This window comes from Liolophura sinensis, chromosome 6 (genome assembly GCF_032854445.1).
Source record: "Liolophura sinensis isolate JHLJ2023 chromosome 6, CUHK_Ljap_v2, whole genome shotgun sequence".
NCBI lineage: Eukaryota > Metazoa > Mollusca > Polyplacophora > Chitonida > Chitonidae > Liolophura > Liolophura sinensis.
This window is the reverse complement of record NC_088300.1, coordinates 22,630,484-22,652,084: the sequence shown is the minus strand read 5'-3', so window position 1 is coordinate 22,652,084 and position 21,601 is coordinate 22,630,484. Positions and strand designations below refer to the sequence as shown.

The 21,601-nt window shown below is 38.3% G+C and overlaps 1 protein-coding gene across 1 annotated transcript; it reads left to right on the top strand.

The window, feature by feature from the left end:
* Window positions 1–5,926: 5,926 nt before the first annotated feature.
* On the top strand, window positions 5,927–20,151 carry LOC135468299 (cap-specific mRNA (nucleoside-2'-O-)-methyltransferase 2-like). The gene is made up of 13 exons (XM_064746481.1): window positions 5,927–6,028; window positions 7,460–7,986; window positions 9,727–9,935; window positions 10,369–10,566; window positions 11,037–11,160; window positions 11,730–11,989; window positions 12,589–12,771; window positions 13,835–13,969; window positions 14,596–14,781; window positions 15,391–15,531; window positions 16,884–16,982; window positions 17,395–17,566; window positions 17,808–20,151. Exons 2-13 carry the CDS (start codon window positions 7,491–7,493, stop codon window positions 17,921–17,923), a joined length of 2,319 nt encoding a protein of 772 aa, XP_064602551.1. The 5' UTR covers window positions 5,927–6,028; window positions 7,460–7,490; the 3' UTR covers window positions 17,924–20,151.
* Window positions 20,152–21,601: the final 1,450 nt, after the last annotated feature.

The following is a 21,601-nucleotide window of genomic DNA, read 5'->3' as shown; positions in this document are numbered from 1 at the left end:
TAACTAACCATTGTTGCTTTAGGTATATCTATCTGTTTTGAGCTGCTTTGGGGGTAGGATATTAAATCAGAGTCAGAGAGGAATAGTTTGCGCGCTTCAATTCTGCTCATACAGCTGGATCATGATTGTTTTTGACATTTCCGTTATAAAGGTTTTAACGTCAACCTTGAAATTCTAATATCGCCCGGCACCCTAACACTCACAATATCGCCTTTTCGGTTATTAATTTGTCCCTCCTTATGTGATTGGTAGTTAAATGTTAACGGGTGTAGGATGTAAATAAATTAACCGATCTATTGCCCGACCGACAGACAGATCCTACAGAGCTCCTTGTTCCAGCTAAAAATGCGAATCACCACAAACAAAATCCGTTTGATCGTTTACATGAATCATGGATTTAGCCCTTTCCGTATACGGTCGCTTTAATAATCTTGTTCAGAGTTACTTGATTGATGTTTAAAGCCCCCGTCCAAACTATCCAACACCACTCAACAAGAGTCAACTTGAAGTTTAGTCAACACGTTGAGCCCTGTTGACCTGGGCAAAATGGCGGCATCAAACACGAAAAAGAGAAACTTGTCTCACGATGAGACTGTTTCGTGGATACAGAAGTATGAAAAATACCCTTGCCTGTGCAACCCTCTTTCTGAAGATTACAAAGACAGGGACAAAAGAAAATCAGTGTGTCTTATGCAATGGAGAGAAAGATGGAAATTTCCCTCCAATTTATCAAAAATTTGTTAAAAAAAAAACAACACAATCCAACATTGTTGGACAATGTTGACCTATCTGATTTGTAGTGTGGACAAGACACTCAACTTACCTCAACAGCACTCAACTTGATGTTGGGTCAACAAAAGTTGAACCACTGGATAGTCTTGACGGGGCTTCACGCTTTACATTATGGGGGAAGTTTTACGTCCGATTTTTTAGCAAGGTATTTATTAACTTCCCCAAGACAAAATGGTATTCAATGAGCGTCAAATTTCTCAAACTGCTCCACAAAGTCTATTAATCCCTACTGCAACCAAATTAAGGCCCTGTATAATAATAAATGAGAGCAGGAGAGTCAAGAATTAAATCCCTTGTCCACGGCCCTCGTGTTTGGAGTCTCGCGCCTCACAACTGAGCCATGTCTCGCTCCCTTATTTCAATTTAAGACAAACCTAATGTTATAAAGATATTGCTCAGCAAGCTATTAAATTGTTTCGAGCTAACCGACTGTACTGAGGAGAAATACACGGACGGTGTAGGCTTGCTCTCTCAATAACTGAATATATCGCGTGACTGGTGAGCACAAATAGCCATTTTTGGACAACGGCTTCACCGATACCGAGTTAGGCCAGCAAAAAATGACGCCCATATTAAGAGTAATATAGAATTTGCGTGTCCCACGAATACCCAGGGCAGTAATGCCACATATACACTCGAGGTACCAATACTTGAAGGTTTGCATGCAAACACATGCACGATATGTATAGGCCCTACAACAGAGTTCACACACAGCTATTAACAGTCTACACATCACCGCAAAGAGTATAGTTTATAGGTCTGAGCGTGAAAATCCATACTGATGTACTGTTGCAATGTACAGCTGATAGGCCTAAATGTCAAAATCCACACTGATTTACTGTTGCAATGTACAGCTTATAGGTCTGAGTGTGAAAATGCACACTGATTTACTGTTGCAATGTACCCCTGATAGGTCTAAGTGTGAAAATGCACACTGATTTACTGTTGCAATGTACCGCTGATAGGTCTGAGTGTGAAGATTCATACAGTTTTACTGTTGTAATGTTCTTACAAGATAGCGTCATTAGCCTGTGCAAGTGTGACAACCAACTACATATTGTTATCTCGGATGATTTTTCCTAGTACTAGCTAAATTTGTGGCATCATTGTTTACAGCTTACCGTGGTTGTTGTCACTACTTTGACGTTTACATTTCCTTACGGCGTCGTCTTCTGACCAGACAATATCCCCATCACATAAACATGTGACACTTACACGCTATGAAGACAAGGCATCCTGCCACGGTGCAACTTGACTGTGGTGGGCCTATCCGTTAATATAGCCAGGTCTAAATCGCGTTGTTATAGTACATACCAGTTCAGCACAAATACACGTGTACGATATGCATGTGGTTACACATTTATGCAGATTGTGCCGGGTTCTCAGCCAAACCTTTCGTAGATGACTACATACTTCAAGTATATTCACAAGAGACACAGCCCTCTCCAAAGCATGTAATCCTAAACACGAAGAAACACCACTTCACAAGTATTTCATTCAGAATATTAGTCTACTTGTGTACACCAGTAACTGTAAACAATAGTAATCAGCAACAAAACGTACGATGTCCACATACAGAAGAACTCACTACATGCCCTAGCGGACTGTTAAACTATGCCTTCAATATTATATAAGTTGAATACTATCAAAATTTACATCAGTAACTGGTCTCGAAAGTTTTAAAGGTTATTTTTTACACATATAGATCGTTCCATGGCGGCAAACATCAACGGACATTCCTCACCGCAGACATTTCCGTTGCGGCTGACAGACCGACTGGTTAGACCACGCTTACGTTATAAAATCAACAAACTTTACTAAAAAATAGCAGTGGAATTCCTAAGGAAATGTCCATTTCTTTGCGATGGTGAACTATAAGGTAACTGTAGAAATTGTTTTGTTTAGTTATTTATACGTGTTGTTTAATGCCATATAGGTTTACCCAATCATTTTCACTATTATGACGGAGGTATAGTCTTCGTGTGAAGGAAACCGGAGAGCCCTCAGTACCTTCAACCGATACCTTGCCAAACGCCTTAGTTGAGGCTGCAGCCGAGACAGCGATTGTAGGGTTTGAGTCTGAAACCTCTCTGTCCCTACAGCCGATCTGTTCTGGCGAGAACGACGATCTAGTGCAAAAGCTGTATATGCATGACATAAATTTTAAGCACTTAAGATAGACGTAAAGGTTGTGTGGCAGTGCTTTAGATGAAACTAGACTTTCAAGTTTGGCTATTATTGACCTTGAACTGTTTAATGTTTGAAAAGGAAACCAGTATCACGATGTTCAATGCCAGTGGTGCACAATTTACTCTAACCATATGTAGCATGTATAGGTTACTGGGAGAGAGTGTGAAATAGTTCTCACACATGCATAGCTTACGTTTACACCTATATATACCTGCATGCTTATGTCAATTCAATGTGGCCACCTATATGACCGAATAATTAGCCTGGAGGCGCAGCGCAAGGGCTCAGGAGCTGTGAGTTCAAGTCCAGCTCATGTTCGCTTTCTTTCCGGTCGTATGCGGGAAGGTGTTCTAGCAACCTGTGTGTGGCCGTGGCTTTCCCCTGGGTTCTAACCGTTTTCCTCCCACCATGCTGGCTGGCGTCTTGTAACATGTGTTTGCCGCTGCCTATTTTGCTTGCGTGGTCACTTGTGTTCCCATGAGACAGGAGGGTTTTTTTTGTTTTTATTTTTGTTTTTTTTTGTTTGTTTTTGTTTGTTTTTTAGGTTTTTGTTTTGTTATGTTTTTGTGTGATAGAGCGGGGACTAGAGCTACAGTACAAATTAATTAGTCCTGCATGTATCTCATCGTTCAATACGTCGACCAAACTCACGGGTTCTATCTATAGCCTGGCTGTCTCATTCGATCCCACTTCAAACCGACTGAATGACGTAAAGCCGTTGTGAAGGAGCTCCGATTCCCCCTAAGACTCTTTGACAAGAAATAAAAAGATTTGGGTTTCCTCGGTTAACATGATTTAGACCTAAATCGATTCCTCGGGGACTGAAAAAAAAAAACAAAAAAAAAAACAACCACCGTAAAAGCAGGCTTCTGTGTGTTCTTCTGCATTTTCTTTTTTGTAAGCCAATGCAGCGTAAACCCTCCAAATACACCAGCCAGTGTGAAAACACAATTAATGTCGATCAATATACGATTGAGATTAAAGACAGCAGCATGGGCTAGACCATGTACTTTAACAAAGTAGATAAAGACGCCATCATTGTGTTCATTCATAGACTCGTTATCCTACTTCAAGTCGCTCCAAAACAAAATTTTGAGCTGGTTGTGGAGGAGAAGAAAGACTGCATTACTCCATTATTATACATTATGCCTGTTACCTTCCAGGCGTTGAGTTGTAAGCAGATCATATTATTTTGTTTATTTGTCTATTTTTTGGATTGGGAATTTTGGATTTCTTTATTTATTTATTTTGTTGATGGTTATCATCTTTCTAAAGAATATTTTATTTATACGATGGCGGTCAGTTTATAACAGATGGAGAAAACCGGAGTGCCCAGCGTAAACTACAAACCACTGGCAAGTTACTCATGAGTTTTCTCACATGTGACGTATACAGATTCCTCCACGAATGTTAGACTGCGAAATGCTCAAGTACCCGTAACGGACCCCTTATTAGAGACCTTTAGTCAGAAGTTAAAAATTCGTCACTCATACCTCTAACTAATGGTCTCTCTTGCCACCAATGCCCCTCAGGTAGACTCAGTTTGAACCCGCACATCGTGTGTCCTGAGTGACTGAGAGGCACGTACCTTTCATCACTTGACCACGACACGATCCTGAATTAAGGTTTAAAGTTGCCCTCAATTCAGAAAAGAATGTTAGTGTGCATGAGGAGAATTGCATGTCTGAAATTGTCCGTAGTCAGTGAGTACTTCAGAGAAAGTTATACAGCATCACAGATAAAAAAATGTTCATTTCCATACATGAACTATTTACTTATCCATGGATGGCTTGACCCTTATAATGGAACGAATTATTTATTTGATGGGTGTTGGGTGGGGAGGTGGCTTAGACTTAATATCCCGGGTGGCTGAGACCATTCCTGTTAAAATTTTCGTCGATATTGCTAGAATTATCTGATGTGCTGCTGTTTTAGAGTGGATTTATGGACCCACTTCGTTCCGCAAACGGCTTTGAGGAATGGACCTGCTGGATTTTTTAATTCAATGATTAAACGTTGAGACAGGTAAACATCAGTAATTGTTGAAAATAGGCCTCAAGGTTGAATTTAATTGAACTAACGTCACCCGAACTCTGGTTTGCCTCTTAACAATATGTACGTTCTGTAAGAGTAACGTGTTTCCGGTTGCTTTAACTTGGCGCATCCCAAGTCCACGTAGGACTTGATTTTTTGAGTTACCAAGCACATCAGAAAAAATGGCTGCGGCCGTTTCGGTCTGTTTTCGTAACTTGTGCTGAATAACCCAGATCAAACTACTTGTATTTACTTTTACATATCCCGATAAGGTACAAGAAATTAAAAAACGAATCGCATCCCAGCGTATCCTTAGGCGGTTTGTCGATGGCATCTACCTGGATGAAAACAGTTCTTACCTGGGTAAAAATGTTTTTGCCTGAGTGAAAACGCTTTGAACTGGGTGGAAAAGTTTTTACTTAAGTGGCAACTGTTTTCATCCATGCAGGTGGAAACTCGCTTGATATCCAAAACCTGGTTTGATTCAGTGGAATCCACCGTTAGATGAAAAGAGCGTTAATCGGCTGATAACAGATAGTATAAATTTTCAAACGCGCTCCGATCGTTTTTGTGCTGCTCCATTTTAACGTGTGGTTTAAAGTGTTCATCTCAGCCTTGGAAACAAGAAAGAGGCTTTTTCTATCTCACTTGAGTTTTCACCTGGAAGGAATCTCACGTGAGAACTCTTTCCACTAGGGGTAAACGCTTTTAACCAGGTGAGAAAAAAATTTAAAAGACCCAAATTCAAACAATAAAAAAAGAGAGAAAGGAAAAAAAAAAAAAGGAAAGAAAAAAAAATGTAGTACGTAGCCCACCATGCTTCACTGAAGCTTGATTTAAGTTTTAATTGTCTATGTTGAGACTGACTCAAGGGAGATAACCAAAACGTTAAGAGAACAACGGGCGGTAACTCACACCATCGGTTGGTATGGCCACGAAAGCGAAAGTTTAAAAAGAAACTTACAGTTGGCGTATATGATTTTAATGGTTTTTTATTGGGTAACGGGTTTTGGTAAGTATCTGCGCATGCATTACTTATTTTAAGACAACTTTAAATCTGTTCTTTATGCTGTACTGTCAAAAGCAGATTTTCTTATGGCGAATTCTGGTCACCGAGTGATAACTTAATGCGATGGTTGTGCCCCGTTCGCTGGAGATAATCCATTATAAGTTTAGAGATCACATTGCTTTTGGCTTTTTCTTTAAACTTGTCCAGATCATATATATACCATGCAAGCAAATATACCATGCAAGCAGAACAACAGCTGTAATAATCATCGAAGAGGAATGTTCCCGTCAGAAGTTTACAAAACTTAATAAGAAATGTGCAAATCTGTAATTGAGTGTATCAAAATAATATTCGGAGCACATGGAGTAAACAGATCATATCAAGACTACACACTAATTAAATCCTTTCTAACAAATACTATAGTTTTGATGTGTTGTGTATACTTTACGTGTTGTGGGGATTGTTTTGATGAGCTGGTTGTTGTGCTGTGCAAAATTTATAGTTTTGCAGTGATGTCATAGCAGTTTTCAGCATACTCTTTTGGTCACGTGACTAGAGTAAATTTAATGCTGCGGAGACAGATACTGAAGAACATTTTGGCATAAAAAATGAAAAATATGGTTTTTGGGTAAGAAATTCTTCCAGGAAAAGTAATAAGAATGTGTCTTTCCATCAAATATGATAGTTTCAGTTCCGTGTGGTACTTTAAACTTTAGGAATCAGCAAAAATCAGCATTTTGCCCATTTGGCTGCTTGTTATTTATCACCAACTGCTCCTTTATTGTGAGGAACCGAAACGGGACAAAAATACAGTCAAATGCAGATATGCACATTTTCTGACAAATGCCACATTAGGATACCCTTAAGTACATTTAATCTGGAATACAGTGTGAGAAAGGAAAGCTAAGACTGGCACCCCAGTTGAGCATTGGGTTTGGCTTACTGGTACCAGTGTTTCCTCTTGTAATGTATTCTTTTCCTTCTGGGTGGACTCTGGGTGTGCTGTTTTGAAATTCGTAACACACTGACGATGAATGTCAGAATTTCAACATAGTACATGGAGATCTCAACCAAATCACAGTAGAAATCATTAGATCTTCTCAATTTACACAAATTTTAAATCTTTAGTTCACAAATGTTGGCAACCAAGTAACAACAGAGCAAGGGATATTTAAGGAGTAGCTCTGTTAGGAAATAGTAATGGATGTGCCTGGTATTGATAGTCTGAACTGTTTTTTGAATTGCAAGGATTGTTTCTGGTGTACAGACATTGTACTGATTAATATCATTCAGAAAGTAATATAGTATTTTTGCTTATTTGATCAAAAAGCTGTTAAAAAAAATGAATTGTAATAAAGACAGAATGTGACAGTTCGTATTTTTAGAGCTTTGCTTATGTCACTTTATAAAAATTCCCATAATCTTTATTTTCAGGATGATGATCTGATTTGAGACGTGTAGAAGAATGGCTTGTAGACGCAAACGTCTCCACTCTGGTGAAATATCATGTTACCATGGACAACGGCCAACTTCTCCTGACTTAGCCAAAGCTGAAGAACTTTTCAATAAGAAATATGAGTTTTATCAGGAAGCAGATTGGACGTGGAGAGTGGTCTCCCCTGATGACCTCCAAGCAGGGCAGTGTAGTTTCACTCCAAAAGCTCTGGAAACACTGGGACAATTTAAAACAGATCTAAATAATCTGAAAGACAAACTGAGTGATAAGGACATCAGGCAGTGGCATGAACACACAAATTTTACCAATTTGGCAGGTGGAGTAATTCAAGCATGCAAACAGAGATTCCGTCCAGAATTGTGTACTCAGGCGTGGTGTAAATTTTATGAGATAGTCTCAGTGTTTCCTCTTGTTTGTCTACAAAAAGAGACTCTGGTGTCTGTTCATCTGTGTGAAGCTCCAGGGGCTTTTGTCACCAGCTTTAACCACTACCTCTCTAGTCAAGGTCAGTTATGTGTCAATCATTATCTATCTTGTCAAGGTAAATAAACTGTCAATGACTTCTCCTATGGTCAAGATCACTTATCTGTCAACCACTTCCCCTATAGCGGAGGTCAGCTATCTGTCAGAACCACTTTTGCTGTACTAGTCAATGCCACTTAATTGTCAACCACGTCCTCTCTAGGCATGGTTAGTTAAATGTCAACCACTTCCTTTGGTCAAGGTCAGTTAAGTGTCAACCATTACCTCTCTAGTCAAGGTCAAGTGGGTGCCAACCACTACCTCTCTAGTCAAGGTCAGTCAAATGTCAACCATTACCTCTCTAGTCAAGGTCAGTCAAGTGTCAAACATTATCTCTCTAGTCAAGGTCAGTCAAGTGTCAACCATTACCTCTCTAGTCAAGGTCAAGTGGGTGTCAACCACTACCTCTCTAGTCAAGGTCAGTCAAATGTCAACCATTACCTCTCTAGTCAAGGTCAGTCAAGTGTCAACCATTACCTCTCTAGTCAAGGTCAAGTGGGTGTCAACCACTACCTCTCTAGTCAAGGTCAGTCAAATGTCAACCATTACCTCTCTAGTCAAGGTCAGTCAAGTGTCAACCATTATCTCTCTAGTCAAGGTCAGTCAAGTGTCAACCATTATCTCTCTAGTCAAGGTTAGTCAAGTGTCAACCATTACCTCTTTAGTCAAGGTTAGTTAAGTGTAAATCATTACCTCTCTGGTCAAGGTCAGTCAAGTGTCTACCATTACCTCTCTGGTCAAGGTCAGTCAAGTGTCAACCATTACCTTTCTGGTCAATGTCAGTCAAGTGTCAACCATTACCTCTGTAGTCAAGGTCAGTCAAGTGTCAACCATTACCTCTGTAGTCAAGGTCAGTCAAGTGTCAACCATTACCTCTCTGGTCAAGGTTAGTCAAGTGTCAATCATTACCTCTTTAGTCAAGGTCAGTCAAGTGTCAACCATTACCTCTCTGGTCAAGGTCAGTCAAGTGTCAACCATTACCTCTCTAGTCAAGGTCAGTCATGTGTCAATCATTACCTCTCTAGTCAAGGTCAGTCAAGTGTCTACCATTACCTCTTTAGTCAAGGTTAGTTAAGTGTCAATCACTACTTGTCCGGTAAAGATCAGTTATGTATAGACCACTTCCTCTCTGGTCAAGGTCAGTTATGTATCAATCACTTACCCTTTAGTCAAGGCCAGTTATCTGCTAATGACTTACCCTGTAGTCAAGGTCAGTTATCTATCAACCAGTTCCCCTCTGTTCAAGATCTGTTATCTGCCAACCACTTACCCTTTAGTCAGGGTCAGTTAAATGTCAACCACTATGGTCAAGGTCAGTTAACTGTAAAGCGTTACCTCTATTTGTTGTGTTTGAGATGTATTTCACATCCTTAAGAGGGCTTGGCCTGGGCTGTGATATAAAAATTTTCAACTTTTTTAACATCTGATGGACACTTCTTTGTGGGAGATAATGAGAAGTTTTGTTTGAAACTGCTGGTCTGTCATTTTATTAACTTTACATAATATCAGCAAAATGTTAATGAGTCAAAATCTACCATAGGATTCTGGAAAGATCAATTGCAGTACCAAAAATGGAGATTTCAATTAGATTTTAATAAATGAATTACATGTGTTGCTTTGTGATTATGAATATCAGTGTTGATATGGTCGTGTTACTTCATCACCTCTCTGATATGGCTGTGTTACTTCATCACCTCTCTGATGTTAATTCTGTCTTGGACAGGCTTCTCAGGGAGTTGGGTTTGGAGAGCCACAACTCTGAATCCCTACTACGAGGGAAACTCTCTGGGCCAAATGATTGACGATGACAGATTTCTGCGTCACAGTTTGGAATACTGGAACTTTGGGGTGGATAACACAGGAGACCTCTTCAATCCCGCTAATCAGACATCTCTCAAAACCAATGTAGAGAAGCTTGGTGAAGTCCATTTGGTGAGTGAAAGCTTTCAACAGGGATTGTGATTTTACACACAAGTCTTCATTTGGCACTTCTTAATTACTTGGTGGACCCTGAGGAACAGGCATATATCCATGTCTCAGCAGGTGGCATGTCTCAGCAGGTGGCATGTCTCAGCAGGTGGCATGTCTCAGCAGGTGGCATGTCTCAGCAGGTGGCATGTCTCAGCAGGTGGCATGTCTCAACAGGTGGCATGTCTCAACAGGTGGCACTGCAGTGAATTATGGCCCCCACTTACTGAGCCCTTTTGTTGTGTGTTTTATATATACGTGACTTACATAAGATCTACCCAGTGTTAACGCTGCTGGAGAATGCTCAGAGACACTAAATGAGACACTAAGTCAGTCACTGTATACCACCAAACATTATCTCAACAGTTAATTAACTTCATCCAATTCCCCTTTTCAGGTGACAGCTGATGGCAGTATAGACTGTCAGAACATGCCTTCTGAACAAGAAAAAGTTGTCTCCCCTTTACATTATTGTGAGACCCTAATGGCTCTTCATCTACTGGCAGAGGGAGGCTCGTTTGTGATTAAACTGTTCACAATGTTTGAGGAGGCCACTGTCTGGTTGATGTACATACTTAACTGTACTTTCAAGCAGGTAGGGGATGATGCCTTTTCAGGACTGGTCAGCTATGCAAGTCTGAAAATATGGCTCAACATTTCTTAAAACACTCAATTGGAGAAAACCTCAGCATTTGTTAATACCCATATCATCCATGTTATATGATATTGGACTAAGGTTACTTTTCTGTAAAGTAATGTATTTTCAGGCTTGCTGTGTCCAGAAGACATTGCATACCGGTATGCATCTGTCTTGTAAATTCTACAGAACAAGAAAAATCCTCTGGGTAAATTCTATAGGACATGCTATCTCTGTAAAGACAGCATGAAAGGTATTGAACATTATATTTAATTTGGTGAGTTGATATTTGCCAAGTTCCTTTTGTCCCATTACAACGTTTACAATGTAGAACCAGCGAAAAGTGAAAAACACTCTTAAATGTTGTTATGTGTTATCTGATGAACATTGTTTTTTATTGATTGGTAACATCTGATGGTGTTATTCAGGTGCACGTCTTCAAGCCAGCCACCAGCAAGTCTGGTAACTCAGAGGTGTACGTGGTGTGTCTACAGTACCGTGGTAGAGACAACGTCCCAGCAGACCTCTGTCACTTCCTCTACTGTCATATGGGTAAGTTCTGTAATACTGTCATTCTTCAACCATTTCTCATGTTTGGAAAGTGTTTTTTTTAAGAATATTCTGAAGGCATTAGTTTGTTTAGTCTGATAACATTATAATTGTTGTCAAGCCCTGAAATTGGCCAATCCAGTTGGTGTACTTTTGTCTTCAATATCAAATGAAAAAGGTGCATAAATTTCCCTGAAAGTTGCTCTGTCATGTGTGAAAAGGTTGAGGAATTAGCTATAATGTTGTCTGGGTCCTTGATGAAGACCTTGACCTGCTTGACATTGGAGGCTGTTTGAATCTAGTTGGATGTACTGCTGGTAGAGATGAGATTTTTGTACCAGATACACAGTATATTGCATTTTTTTTAGTCAATTTTAGCTTACTTTTAATCTGGTTTATTTATTTATTTTTATTTTTTTTTGTTGGATACTAAAGATTTCTTCTTATGCCTTTCTGGCATTTTGTTGGGAAATTTTAAAACCATCACTTTTGTGAAAATGAAATGTTTGTCACTGGAGTAATGAATGACCGATAAAACTTGTAGTTTTATATTATTCTATTTCTGGATTAAGATCAAAGCGGGATTCCTAAGACACAGATGAAGTTGCAGCTGCCGCAGAGTTTCCTTTTACAACATATACAGTGTTGCCAGAAATTTATGACTTACCAGGGAAGCACAATTGAGAGAAACTTGTCACTTTTCGGCGCAATGACGGAGGATCTAACGGCTGCCATCCGATGCCTGAAAGACTACTGTACAGAGTCTTACATAGAGAAGTACCAGCTCCAGCAAATCTGTTTCTATGACAAGGTTGGAAAATATCCCAAAAAGGTAACTTTTCAAGATGTCTTCTCAACACTATATACTTTGTGTTCTTGAATGAAAAGGAATATATCTTGGATTACGCAAGGTTTTATGTAGTATTATTATTCAATCACCGATTTGGACTTACCCTCAGTCAGACCTTGGTATATCTGAGCTTTGTATTTATAAATGACTGTATATCACGTAAAATACATCATTCATCAAATGATACATTTGCTGGAATCATATTCACCAGCGTGTTCACCCACGTTATGGGACAACTTAAGATTTTTTTCTTTAAAGTGCGATCAGTTTTGTATCGGTAGAATTTAAGTATAGGGTTCAAAAATATCATTTTAAAGCTTTTGAGAGTGCATTTTTATGCACAGAACTTTAGGTTTAAGATCAAGACATTTATGTAGTCTTCTTATTCCAGTTTTTATGTCATGTCTGCATGTTGATATATTTTATTTATTGGTATGAATGGCTGGTTCTTGATTGTGATCCGTTATGTTTATATATTTATCTGTCCATTTCTTGTCCACCAGTATAGCATGTTAATACGGACACTACAGAAGAATGAGGCTTGCTCTTATTGTTCTTGACTTTATATGTATATTTTGCAGAGGAGTGTTGGATGGCCTAAAGGGCTATTTCAGAGAGATCCAGGTCCTCACAAGAGAGAAGGGACATTCAGAGATAGGCACTCCCAGTCTCAGATACCATGGTTACAGAGACTGGAGAACTTACCAACCAATCAATATCAAGAACAAACTCCTCCCAAAGAAATTCTGGGACATATTGTAGAGGTACAACCTTTCAGTTAATGTCACTTTGTGTGTGATTTTTTTTTTAAGAAAACTTAATGTGATATTAAGATAGAGACACATTCATGATAGGTACTGACCATAGTGTGGGTGATAATAGCTTCTTATGACAGCTTCCTCGCTTGGCGTTCAGCATTAAGGGGATAGTGCAATGACTGGTTGACTTGTATCAGTATAATGACTCGGGCGTGGCGGCTTAAGTGCCTTTGGTAAGTCATCTCAGTGAAGCAGCACTAGATAAAAGAGCGGTGGAAATCCATCCTGCAACAAGGAGGCACATCACATACACTTTAAGGACTCTTCCCTCGTCATATGGCTGAAAAATTGTTGAGTACTACGTTAAACCCCGAGCACTGTATCACTCACTCTTATGACAGCTAATGTTTTATAAGTTAACTTGTCTTCTAAAAATGGTTCAAACCTTGATTGACATTAAGACCAGGAAATGCTAGCTCAAGTGAGACATCTCACAAAATAGGCTTTTTATTCCATTCAAAGGAAAAGAAGTGACAAAAAATTAACCACAGGTAACAGCAGTCTCCGTAAAGCAAGATAAGTTAGCAACTTACCATCCTGAGGTCACTTTCACAAAACTTTGTCAATTATATTTTTTGAAACAGAAGTTGTGTAGGTTCTTGTACCAAAGCGACGTTATTTATGAGTTATGAAAAAAGTTATGAAAAATTGATTGACAAAGTTTTATGATAGTGGGCCCTGACTTTTAGCTGACTAGAAATGTAGTACCCCTACTTTCACACCTGTTTGGCTGGAGAGGTTATACTTTAGTACCAATCAAAGTCACTGGCTCCGTACCAAGAGATTGAAAGTGCTGATTTCATTTCTTAAATTACCGAAGCAGTTGTATCACCATAGAAGGATTTCTTGAGATGTCATGTCAACAAACCGATATAATAATCGGCTTTTTGACCTGACTTTAGTGATGCCATAACCATGTGTCCGAATAGCTGTAAAAGCCTGACCTAAACTGTTCATGTTCAGTTTCAAAACATGTTATCATTTCCTTTTGTTTGTTTCTTTTTTTCAGCATGATGAGAATCCGCATTTGGGGGTTTACGGGATTTCTGTGACCAGAGGGAGGCCGTTGTCGAGGATACAGAGTTCACGTTTCTGTGACAACACACTTTTGTCTGAACTGTGGGATATTTCACCTCATGTACAGGTATGTACTCTCTTATGTTTATGTACTTCTTACCTGAGTTTAATATATTTATATGGTGTCTCCATACTACAGTATTATTTGCTAAAGTATGTATCACATATTGTAGTTTATTTTATTTTAATGCATTTATAGTTGAGAGTCCCTCATTGGCTCAGACAGTTATAAGATAAGGGGTAATTGCGACTCTCTGGATCTTGACTAACAAAGTTGCTTCCTTGAATTCTTTGACTGTAGTCTGAAGTCAGAAAGTTTTCCAGATACTTGACAATGGAGTGTTTGATTTACTCCTGGTTATCTGGTTTCCTCTACCAATAGACCGGACCGTTGTCATAATCCTAAGGAAGGCATTAAGACACCAACCGAGTAAGTAAATAAATAAACATGTCTATTATTGGTTTACGCTGTTTCTTTTCCTTTACATACCTGGGAAGGTCTGGCAGCAACTTGTGGATGGTTGTGAGTTTCCCCTGGGCTCTACCCGATTTCCTCCCACCTTTATGCTGGTCACCGTTGTATAGGTGAAATATTCTTGAGTTCGGCATAAAACACCAATCAAATAAATAAATAAATCTTTTCCTTTATGATAACAATGAACATTTGTCAATATTAACATTGTTTGTTTTAAGCTCAAGGAACATAGAACAAATTTGAAAGCAGATCTGGTGAAACAAAGTTCCAAGGTACTGGAGAGTATTCTGACGAGTCTGTATCCTGACCTCCTGACCTCTGTTCTTCATGTCCTTGACCTCTCCAAGTGGTCATTTCCTTATCTTCAATGTGTTCAGGACAAATATGGACCAGCACGTATACAGGTAAGATTCATGAAAATTTTGTTTTGCGTATAAATTTTATGATACTTCCTTACCCTCAAAAAGATAATTATACCCCGTTCATACGGGCAAAGTTAAGCTGGTTTAAATCCGATAGTGGCTTTGAGCCAGTTTGACGTCGCTTGTGTGAAGGCAAAACAGGGGCATTTAATCTGGTTTGTTTGCCCCTGCTGGCTCTGAGCCAGTTTCAGGACTTGAGCCAGTTTATCTGCATCGTGTGAACAGTAAATGGATTAAATGCCTCAGATATGTGAAAGCCAGGATTACCTTGCAGTTACTAAGCTGGCTTAAATGTGACCGTGTGAACGGACAAACGTCTAAACTGGCTTAAAACTGGCTTGACCACATGGTCCTGTGAACGCACACATTTTTACAACTTTTACATTTACCTGCTAAAGAGGGATTAGAGTTATAATATTTTATAAACTTTTGGAAATGTTAGCTATTTTCATGTCATTTGTTTCCCAATACCACCATAACCTTGGTTTTGAACATATATCATATGGAAAGTCTGGCAAAGTTTAAAAAAAGAAAATTTTATCAAAAGTATATAAAGATAAATAGAATAAAATCTGTTTTATTACATTTCAGATAATGACATCTCCTCCTCAGGGTGTCAGTCCATTACTTGTTTACATAGATGTAACCTGCGCAGGAGATTGTGAAGAGCCGTTAATGGAGGAAGTGTCAGTCCAGGCTAGGTTGACAGAAAGTATATGTGAAATATTCACTGTACGTGAGAAATGTTTTCATATTTAATAAACAATTCTTGACTTGACCTATTAACATAAACTTTGATTTTTAATGGTATTAAATAGTGAATCAACATGTCGTTTAAATATGTAATTTGTTTTTGGAATGAGGACTTTTATACACAAGTGGTATAGCAGGTACATGTATTATATTATCTATCGGACCATTTATCAATCTTTAAACTCTTTAGTGTTACTAATATATCTATAGAATCGATTCACAAAGTTACAGAGTTTATTCACTTTTTCCTTCCACCACAAGAGCAGAAACTTAGGGTGCACAAGTCACGTCACCATTATGGGATATATTTAAGAAATGATGTTCCTGCTACGGCTATCGTAATGGCAGTTTGACTGTCAATAAAGTGGATGAGATCATTAATTTAGGTTGAATTAGGTTGAATTAGGTGCCTGAGACACCCATAGCAAGAACATTATTTCTATCCTATAACCCTCCCTACAATATTAAATGTGGTTCATAGGTGCTTGAATGAGAAAAAACTCATCATCCCTATCATTGCTTCCACACCCATGCTAAATAGTATTGGACCATCGCTGCATGGTTATTCTAAATAGCATGTGGACTTTAGTGCCATATACACCAGGTGAAACCATTGCTACTTAACAAGATGTGTACCAGTCTATAACGGGGTGTCTGATTTCAATTCGAACGAGTATCAAATAGATCACAAATGTGGTTGTTGGAAATTAATCAGCAAGTTGTTTAATGGTGGAACATTCGGAGACACCAATCTGCTTGTAAACTTTGACGATGACACTTTATGCCTGCTACACAAGGATTACAAAGCTTAACCTTTCTGTGACCTCATGATGTCACAGTAGCTTTCACCAAGATTGGAATGAAAAGTACGTACCATTGTCATGGTAAATTGTTCTGGTACGCCTGGCATGAGTCATGTATAACCATTGATTTTTGTCAACAAACTGAACATCCCATTTTAGAAACAGACTGATCTGTTCCCTGTACGCCATTGGAGAGTGTTTTGCATGCGCAAGAGGGAGTAAAACATGAGATTTGTAGTCGTTGGTCGCCTTCTTTATACACAATACCAAAACAGTTGAGGGTTATATAAGGGTTATTCATCTCAGAACAACTGTTTCATTGTTGAGTTTAAATCCTCTCACTTTTGATCTTTATCTCTTATTCGATCTGCCATAGCAGGTATATCTTGAGCTTCCTGAATGTTTGCTCAATGTTGCGTGAAATTGGCCTAATAGCCTATAAAGACAGTCAGAAAGTACTGTGTGAAGCCTGAACCCTGAATGAAACTGACATTTGACATGTATAGTAATGCGTGCTTTTACTTTCAGATATTGCCACGTGGCTCTACCGTTGTCTTTCATCTTTATACAGTACTAACAAGGTACACAGCTGGACTGTTGTACCTGTTATACTACAGTTTTGAAAAGGTGAGCATCACTGATGTGTGGTTTATTTATAGCCTGTTTTGCTATTGATAAGCTTTGGGAAATACAAGTGAAGTGTAAGTCAGCGAGAGTTCATTATGACTGAATAGTTCAGCTTTTATTTTGTTGTCATCTGTAGTTTTTAACGAAAAAAAAAAAATGTCAGAAAAGAAAATGAAATCTTTGTTTTCAAAATTTACATTACTTGTCATTTTTCTTTTAACAGAATTGTATATACATGTATTTGGACTTGTATAATATCTGGATTTGGCTCTGTATACAAGTAGATCTTAGAATTAAATCTTTAGAATGATGGGTATTTTCTCTATTAATATCACATTCCCGTGTAAATCTTTGAAAAATTTGTCCACTCTGTTACTTTTAAGATACTGAGTTTTCCATTTTCCATTTTTAGGTAGCCATTGAATGCACAGGATCGCTAATGGCAGATCTGTTTGTGGTCTGTCAAAGGTTTGAGGGTTGTCTCCCCTGGTATGTGGAACACCTCACTAACTGTCTCAAACAGGAGATCCACAGTGAAAATACCGGAGTTCTGGAAGTGATACCCATTACAGACATTTTATCTGGTGAGACGTTCTAACCTGAATTTTTCTTTTCACTTCTTTCACGTCACATATAAAGTTTGACTGCATAAATATTATAGTTACAATTATCTGTATAGTGATATCTGGCTCAGACTGTCATGATAATTGGTATGAAAAACATTTCAGTGTACTCCATAACTAATGTTGAATACATTCCTCTTCATAAATCAGGAAAAAAAAATTCTAAGGATGTGTAATCTAATTCGTTTATTGTGAATTTCAGCTGACAAGTTCGTGAGTTTTTTAAAGACGTCAAATGACCGTTGCCTCCAGTCTTTCATCAGCAGCATCATCCGTGAAGAGAAGAGACGTTATGGTCTGCTTAATCATGTGACTTGACAGATGGACCCGTATTTCTAGAGTCATGTCTGTGATACACCACTTGCTGTGTTTGATCCAAAATTCACCCATCACAAATTTACTATTGAGGATCATAGTCATGTTTGGAAGATGTCTTGAGGTTTGTCTGAGAAATAAGATGATGTTTTGGTGGGAAATAAAAGTAACACAGGTAATACTTTATAGCCTTCATTTTTTTTTTGGCCCCGAAAAATGCCTTTTGTCACTAAAAATGATTTTTGTGTGTGAAATTTTAGGTCAAATACAGTAATTAATTTCTCTTTGACTGATGGTGATTTATTTTGTTGGGAGTGTTGTATGGTGCTTTAGTCTGAAATGAATGTTCTGCAAACTTATTATTATAGATCCAAATCTTAAAGTTTCCATCGTATGTTGAATGAGGCTCTAAAATATATAAGTAGTCAGTGACTTTGTATATGTGCATATTCCCTGTTGTGATTGTCATAAAATTGTTTAACCTATGTGTTACACGTTCAGATATTTTTAACCAACAGAAATGTTTTTTAAACGCCTCTTAAAAGAGCAGCCCTCAACATTTATATATCTGTGCCTTTTATGAAGTGGGAAGACAGAACCAATGTATATGTGTTGCTTGAGTGTTAGCTACACTAATTCTTGTGTGTCAATATTTTATTTGCTAGAATAAAAGACTACCAAAACTATGCATAAATGGACATAGTATTGATAAATTTCTTATGTTGCTGTTGATATCAAATTTATTACAGTTTGTAAAAGGCGTTTATTTTCTCTTCATGATAAGCACAAAGACCATTTTTGCCATGGTTAGTTTTACACTTGGTCTTGAGATTCAAGACAGCTTACTGTAAGTGTTCAACTTTTTTGCATGTTTGCAAGGCCAAAATTATAAATTATAAGCCAAATCAAATTATAAGTGTGCATAAATTGCACTGAAAGCTGCTGTTTTGTATGTGAAAAGGTTGAGGAATTACAGTATCTTTGTTTGGCCTTTAATAGTTTGCAATGAAACATGCAACTTTCAACTCCCGTCTGTCCTATTAAATCTATTACCAATTTAATCTGACCATATTTGACCATATCCTATAGAGTGAGTGAGTGCTTGGGGTTTAACGTCGTACTCAACAATTTTTCAGTCGTATGACGACGAGGGAATCTTTAGGGTGTATGTAATGTGCCTCTTTGTCGCAGGGCGGATTTCCACAGCACTTTTATCTAATGCTGCTTTGCCGAGATGCCCCGCCCGAGCCATTATACTGATACGGTCAACCAGTCATTTCCCTATCCTCTTCATACTGAACGCCAAGCGAGGAAGTTACAACTTCCTCTTTTAAAGTCTTAGGTGTTACATGACCCAGGTATAGGTCTTAAGTTAATTTCATCATCATCAAAACAGATGAGTACTGTGTAGGTAAAAAAAAAAAGGGTTTTTGGGTTACAAGGGCTGTTTTGTTTCACACGATATATGTTGTTGTCATGTTTTATTATTTACTGATCAACAGTGTAAAACTAGTTGCTGACTTCAAAGATCACACTACTTAGAATAGTTGACAGTAAACAATGTCACCCAAGGTATTCTCCCCACACTGTACTCCATGATTTAGCCCAGTGGAAGAGATTCTTATCTCTTAGGTTCCGCCTCAATCCTGACGTTGGACAGACCATTTGTGGTTTTCCCTAGCCTAGGTCTCACTGTGACAATAAGTGTTTGCTGATACTCATGTGGCTGTTTGCCCAGTCTAATGTCAGTTACAGATCCATGATTTAGCCCAGTGGAAGAGATTCTTATCTCTTAGGTTCCAGCTCAATCCTGACGTTGGACAGACAATTTGTGGTTTTCCCTAGCCTAGGTCTCACTGTGACAATAAGTGTTTGCTGATACTCATGTGGCTGTTTGCCCAGTCTAATGTCAGTTACAGATCACGTCATTTCAGCAGTATAATGTGCATATTTATGCAGTATTCAGTACCTTATAAAAGGAAAGTGGGTTAATCTCGGCACTTGTTTTATTTCGCCAATAACACCGACCAGCTTCGTGTTGTTAAATTTATGTGAATTTTAATGTTAATGGGAAACTTGACGTAGTCACTAAAAGTTTATTTTAGGCTTGAATTGTAGGCCTACATCCCGTCATGAGTTTTAGTGATTTACTTTTAAATTACCGGGAGATTTTAGTAGTCAACAACTTTTAAAGTCATGAAATGATTGTGAAGTTTAAGGTTTTTTTGCAAGAGTGAATGATTGTTTATTTCGTATATATTAATGATACATATAACACCATAAGAACTGTCAGTGCTGACTTTCATTGTTTGAGTTCTGAAATGTAATATAAATGTATCTTATGACTACTGAAATATGTGTTCGTATTAGTTTATTATTAAAATTGAACAGCTTGCTATATTAATCATCCAGTGACATTTTTTTTTAGAGCTTGGTGATACAGAATATTTTGTTATTATCTACAGTTTGGGGAATCTGCATGGATGTATAAAAGATAAATTCACAGTATTTTTATTTACAGCAAAAAATGATCAGCTAAATGTTTGAAATTGATTTCACGCTGGTTTTTATCTGTTTGAAAGCTGCACTTGATTTAAATGATGGTGGTACCAGGTGTACAGGTAAATGAGACTGGCAACGCATGGGGCAAGCACAACACCTCAGTGTAAACTGTAGCAAGGAGAACTAGATAAGAACATCAGTGACAACATTTAATCTTCTGCTATCTCCAATAACAATGCATTAGACGCTTGGAAGGGACCATGACCAAGAGGTTAAGATGCCCATCTCTTCAATCAACAAGGCACGCAGGCTGTGTTTGAATCCACAAAAGTGTGTAGCCCAAGTGCAGTGTTCTTACACATGCGAATGTGTAAGTGCAAAATGAGGGCGTTTATTTCGACATCGTTCTTGTTGCACCCTTTTCCAGAGAAAAGGGGAGTGAAAATCTCATTTGCAAACAGTGAACTCACATTACACTTTGGCATTTGAAACCTTGTTCTCGTGTGAGGTTATCACAGGTACAGCGGTTCAGATATGCTCATAGGGTGTTGGTTCAGTCCCAGTCTCTGGCAAGGAATCATCAACATTCACAATAATGGTAATAAGAAGTTGACTTTGCTCATGTTACTGATCAGTTGTTCTTGCATGAAGTTTGTGGTATTCCACCTGTACTACATTTGTATGTCACGTCAGAAAGTTTGCCTGTTTAATTGTATTTGCTGAAGGTGGGTGGTTTACTTCTGGCACCTCGGTTTCCTCCACCCATGGAACCGATCACAGTTGTATGAGTGGAAATAATTCATAAGACGTGTTCAACCCTGATCAAATAACTATATAGCCCACTCAGTTCTAATTGTTATGACCACTCTCCTGCCTACAAGTCAAACTTCAATGTGTACATTTATACAGGAAATCATGTCACACTGTGGTACACTGAGATTGTCACACACTAATGAGAAAGTGAAGAGCCCAATCAGAATGTCAGATATTTGTCAAAAAGCGTTCACAATTAAAAGTCCCAAGACAGGAAAACAAATGTTTACATCAGATGTTTACTTTGGTCGAAATCAGGAAAACCTTAATGACCAGGAACATTTTACATCCTTGCAGATATTGAACAATAACTGGACATATCATCTATATTTTGAACGAGAGTGCTACAGTAGGCCTATAAAAGTC

Excerpts from the sequence above, each read along its gene's own strand:
- LOC135468299 (XM_064746481.1), top strand. The coding sequence starts at position 7,491 with ATGGCTTGTAGACGCAAACGTCTCCACTCTGGTGAAATATCATGTTAC. Across the intron at positions 9,936-10,368 it reads AGCTTGGTGAAGTCCATTTG|GTGACAGCTGATGGCAGTAT; the intron begins GTGAGTGAAAGC and ends TCCCCTTTTCAG. Across the intron at positions 12,772-13,834 it reads TTCTGGGACATATTGTAGAG|CATGATGAGAATCCGCATTT; the intron begins GTACAACCTTTC and ends TCTTTTTTTCAG.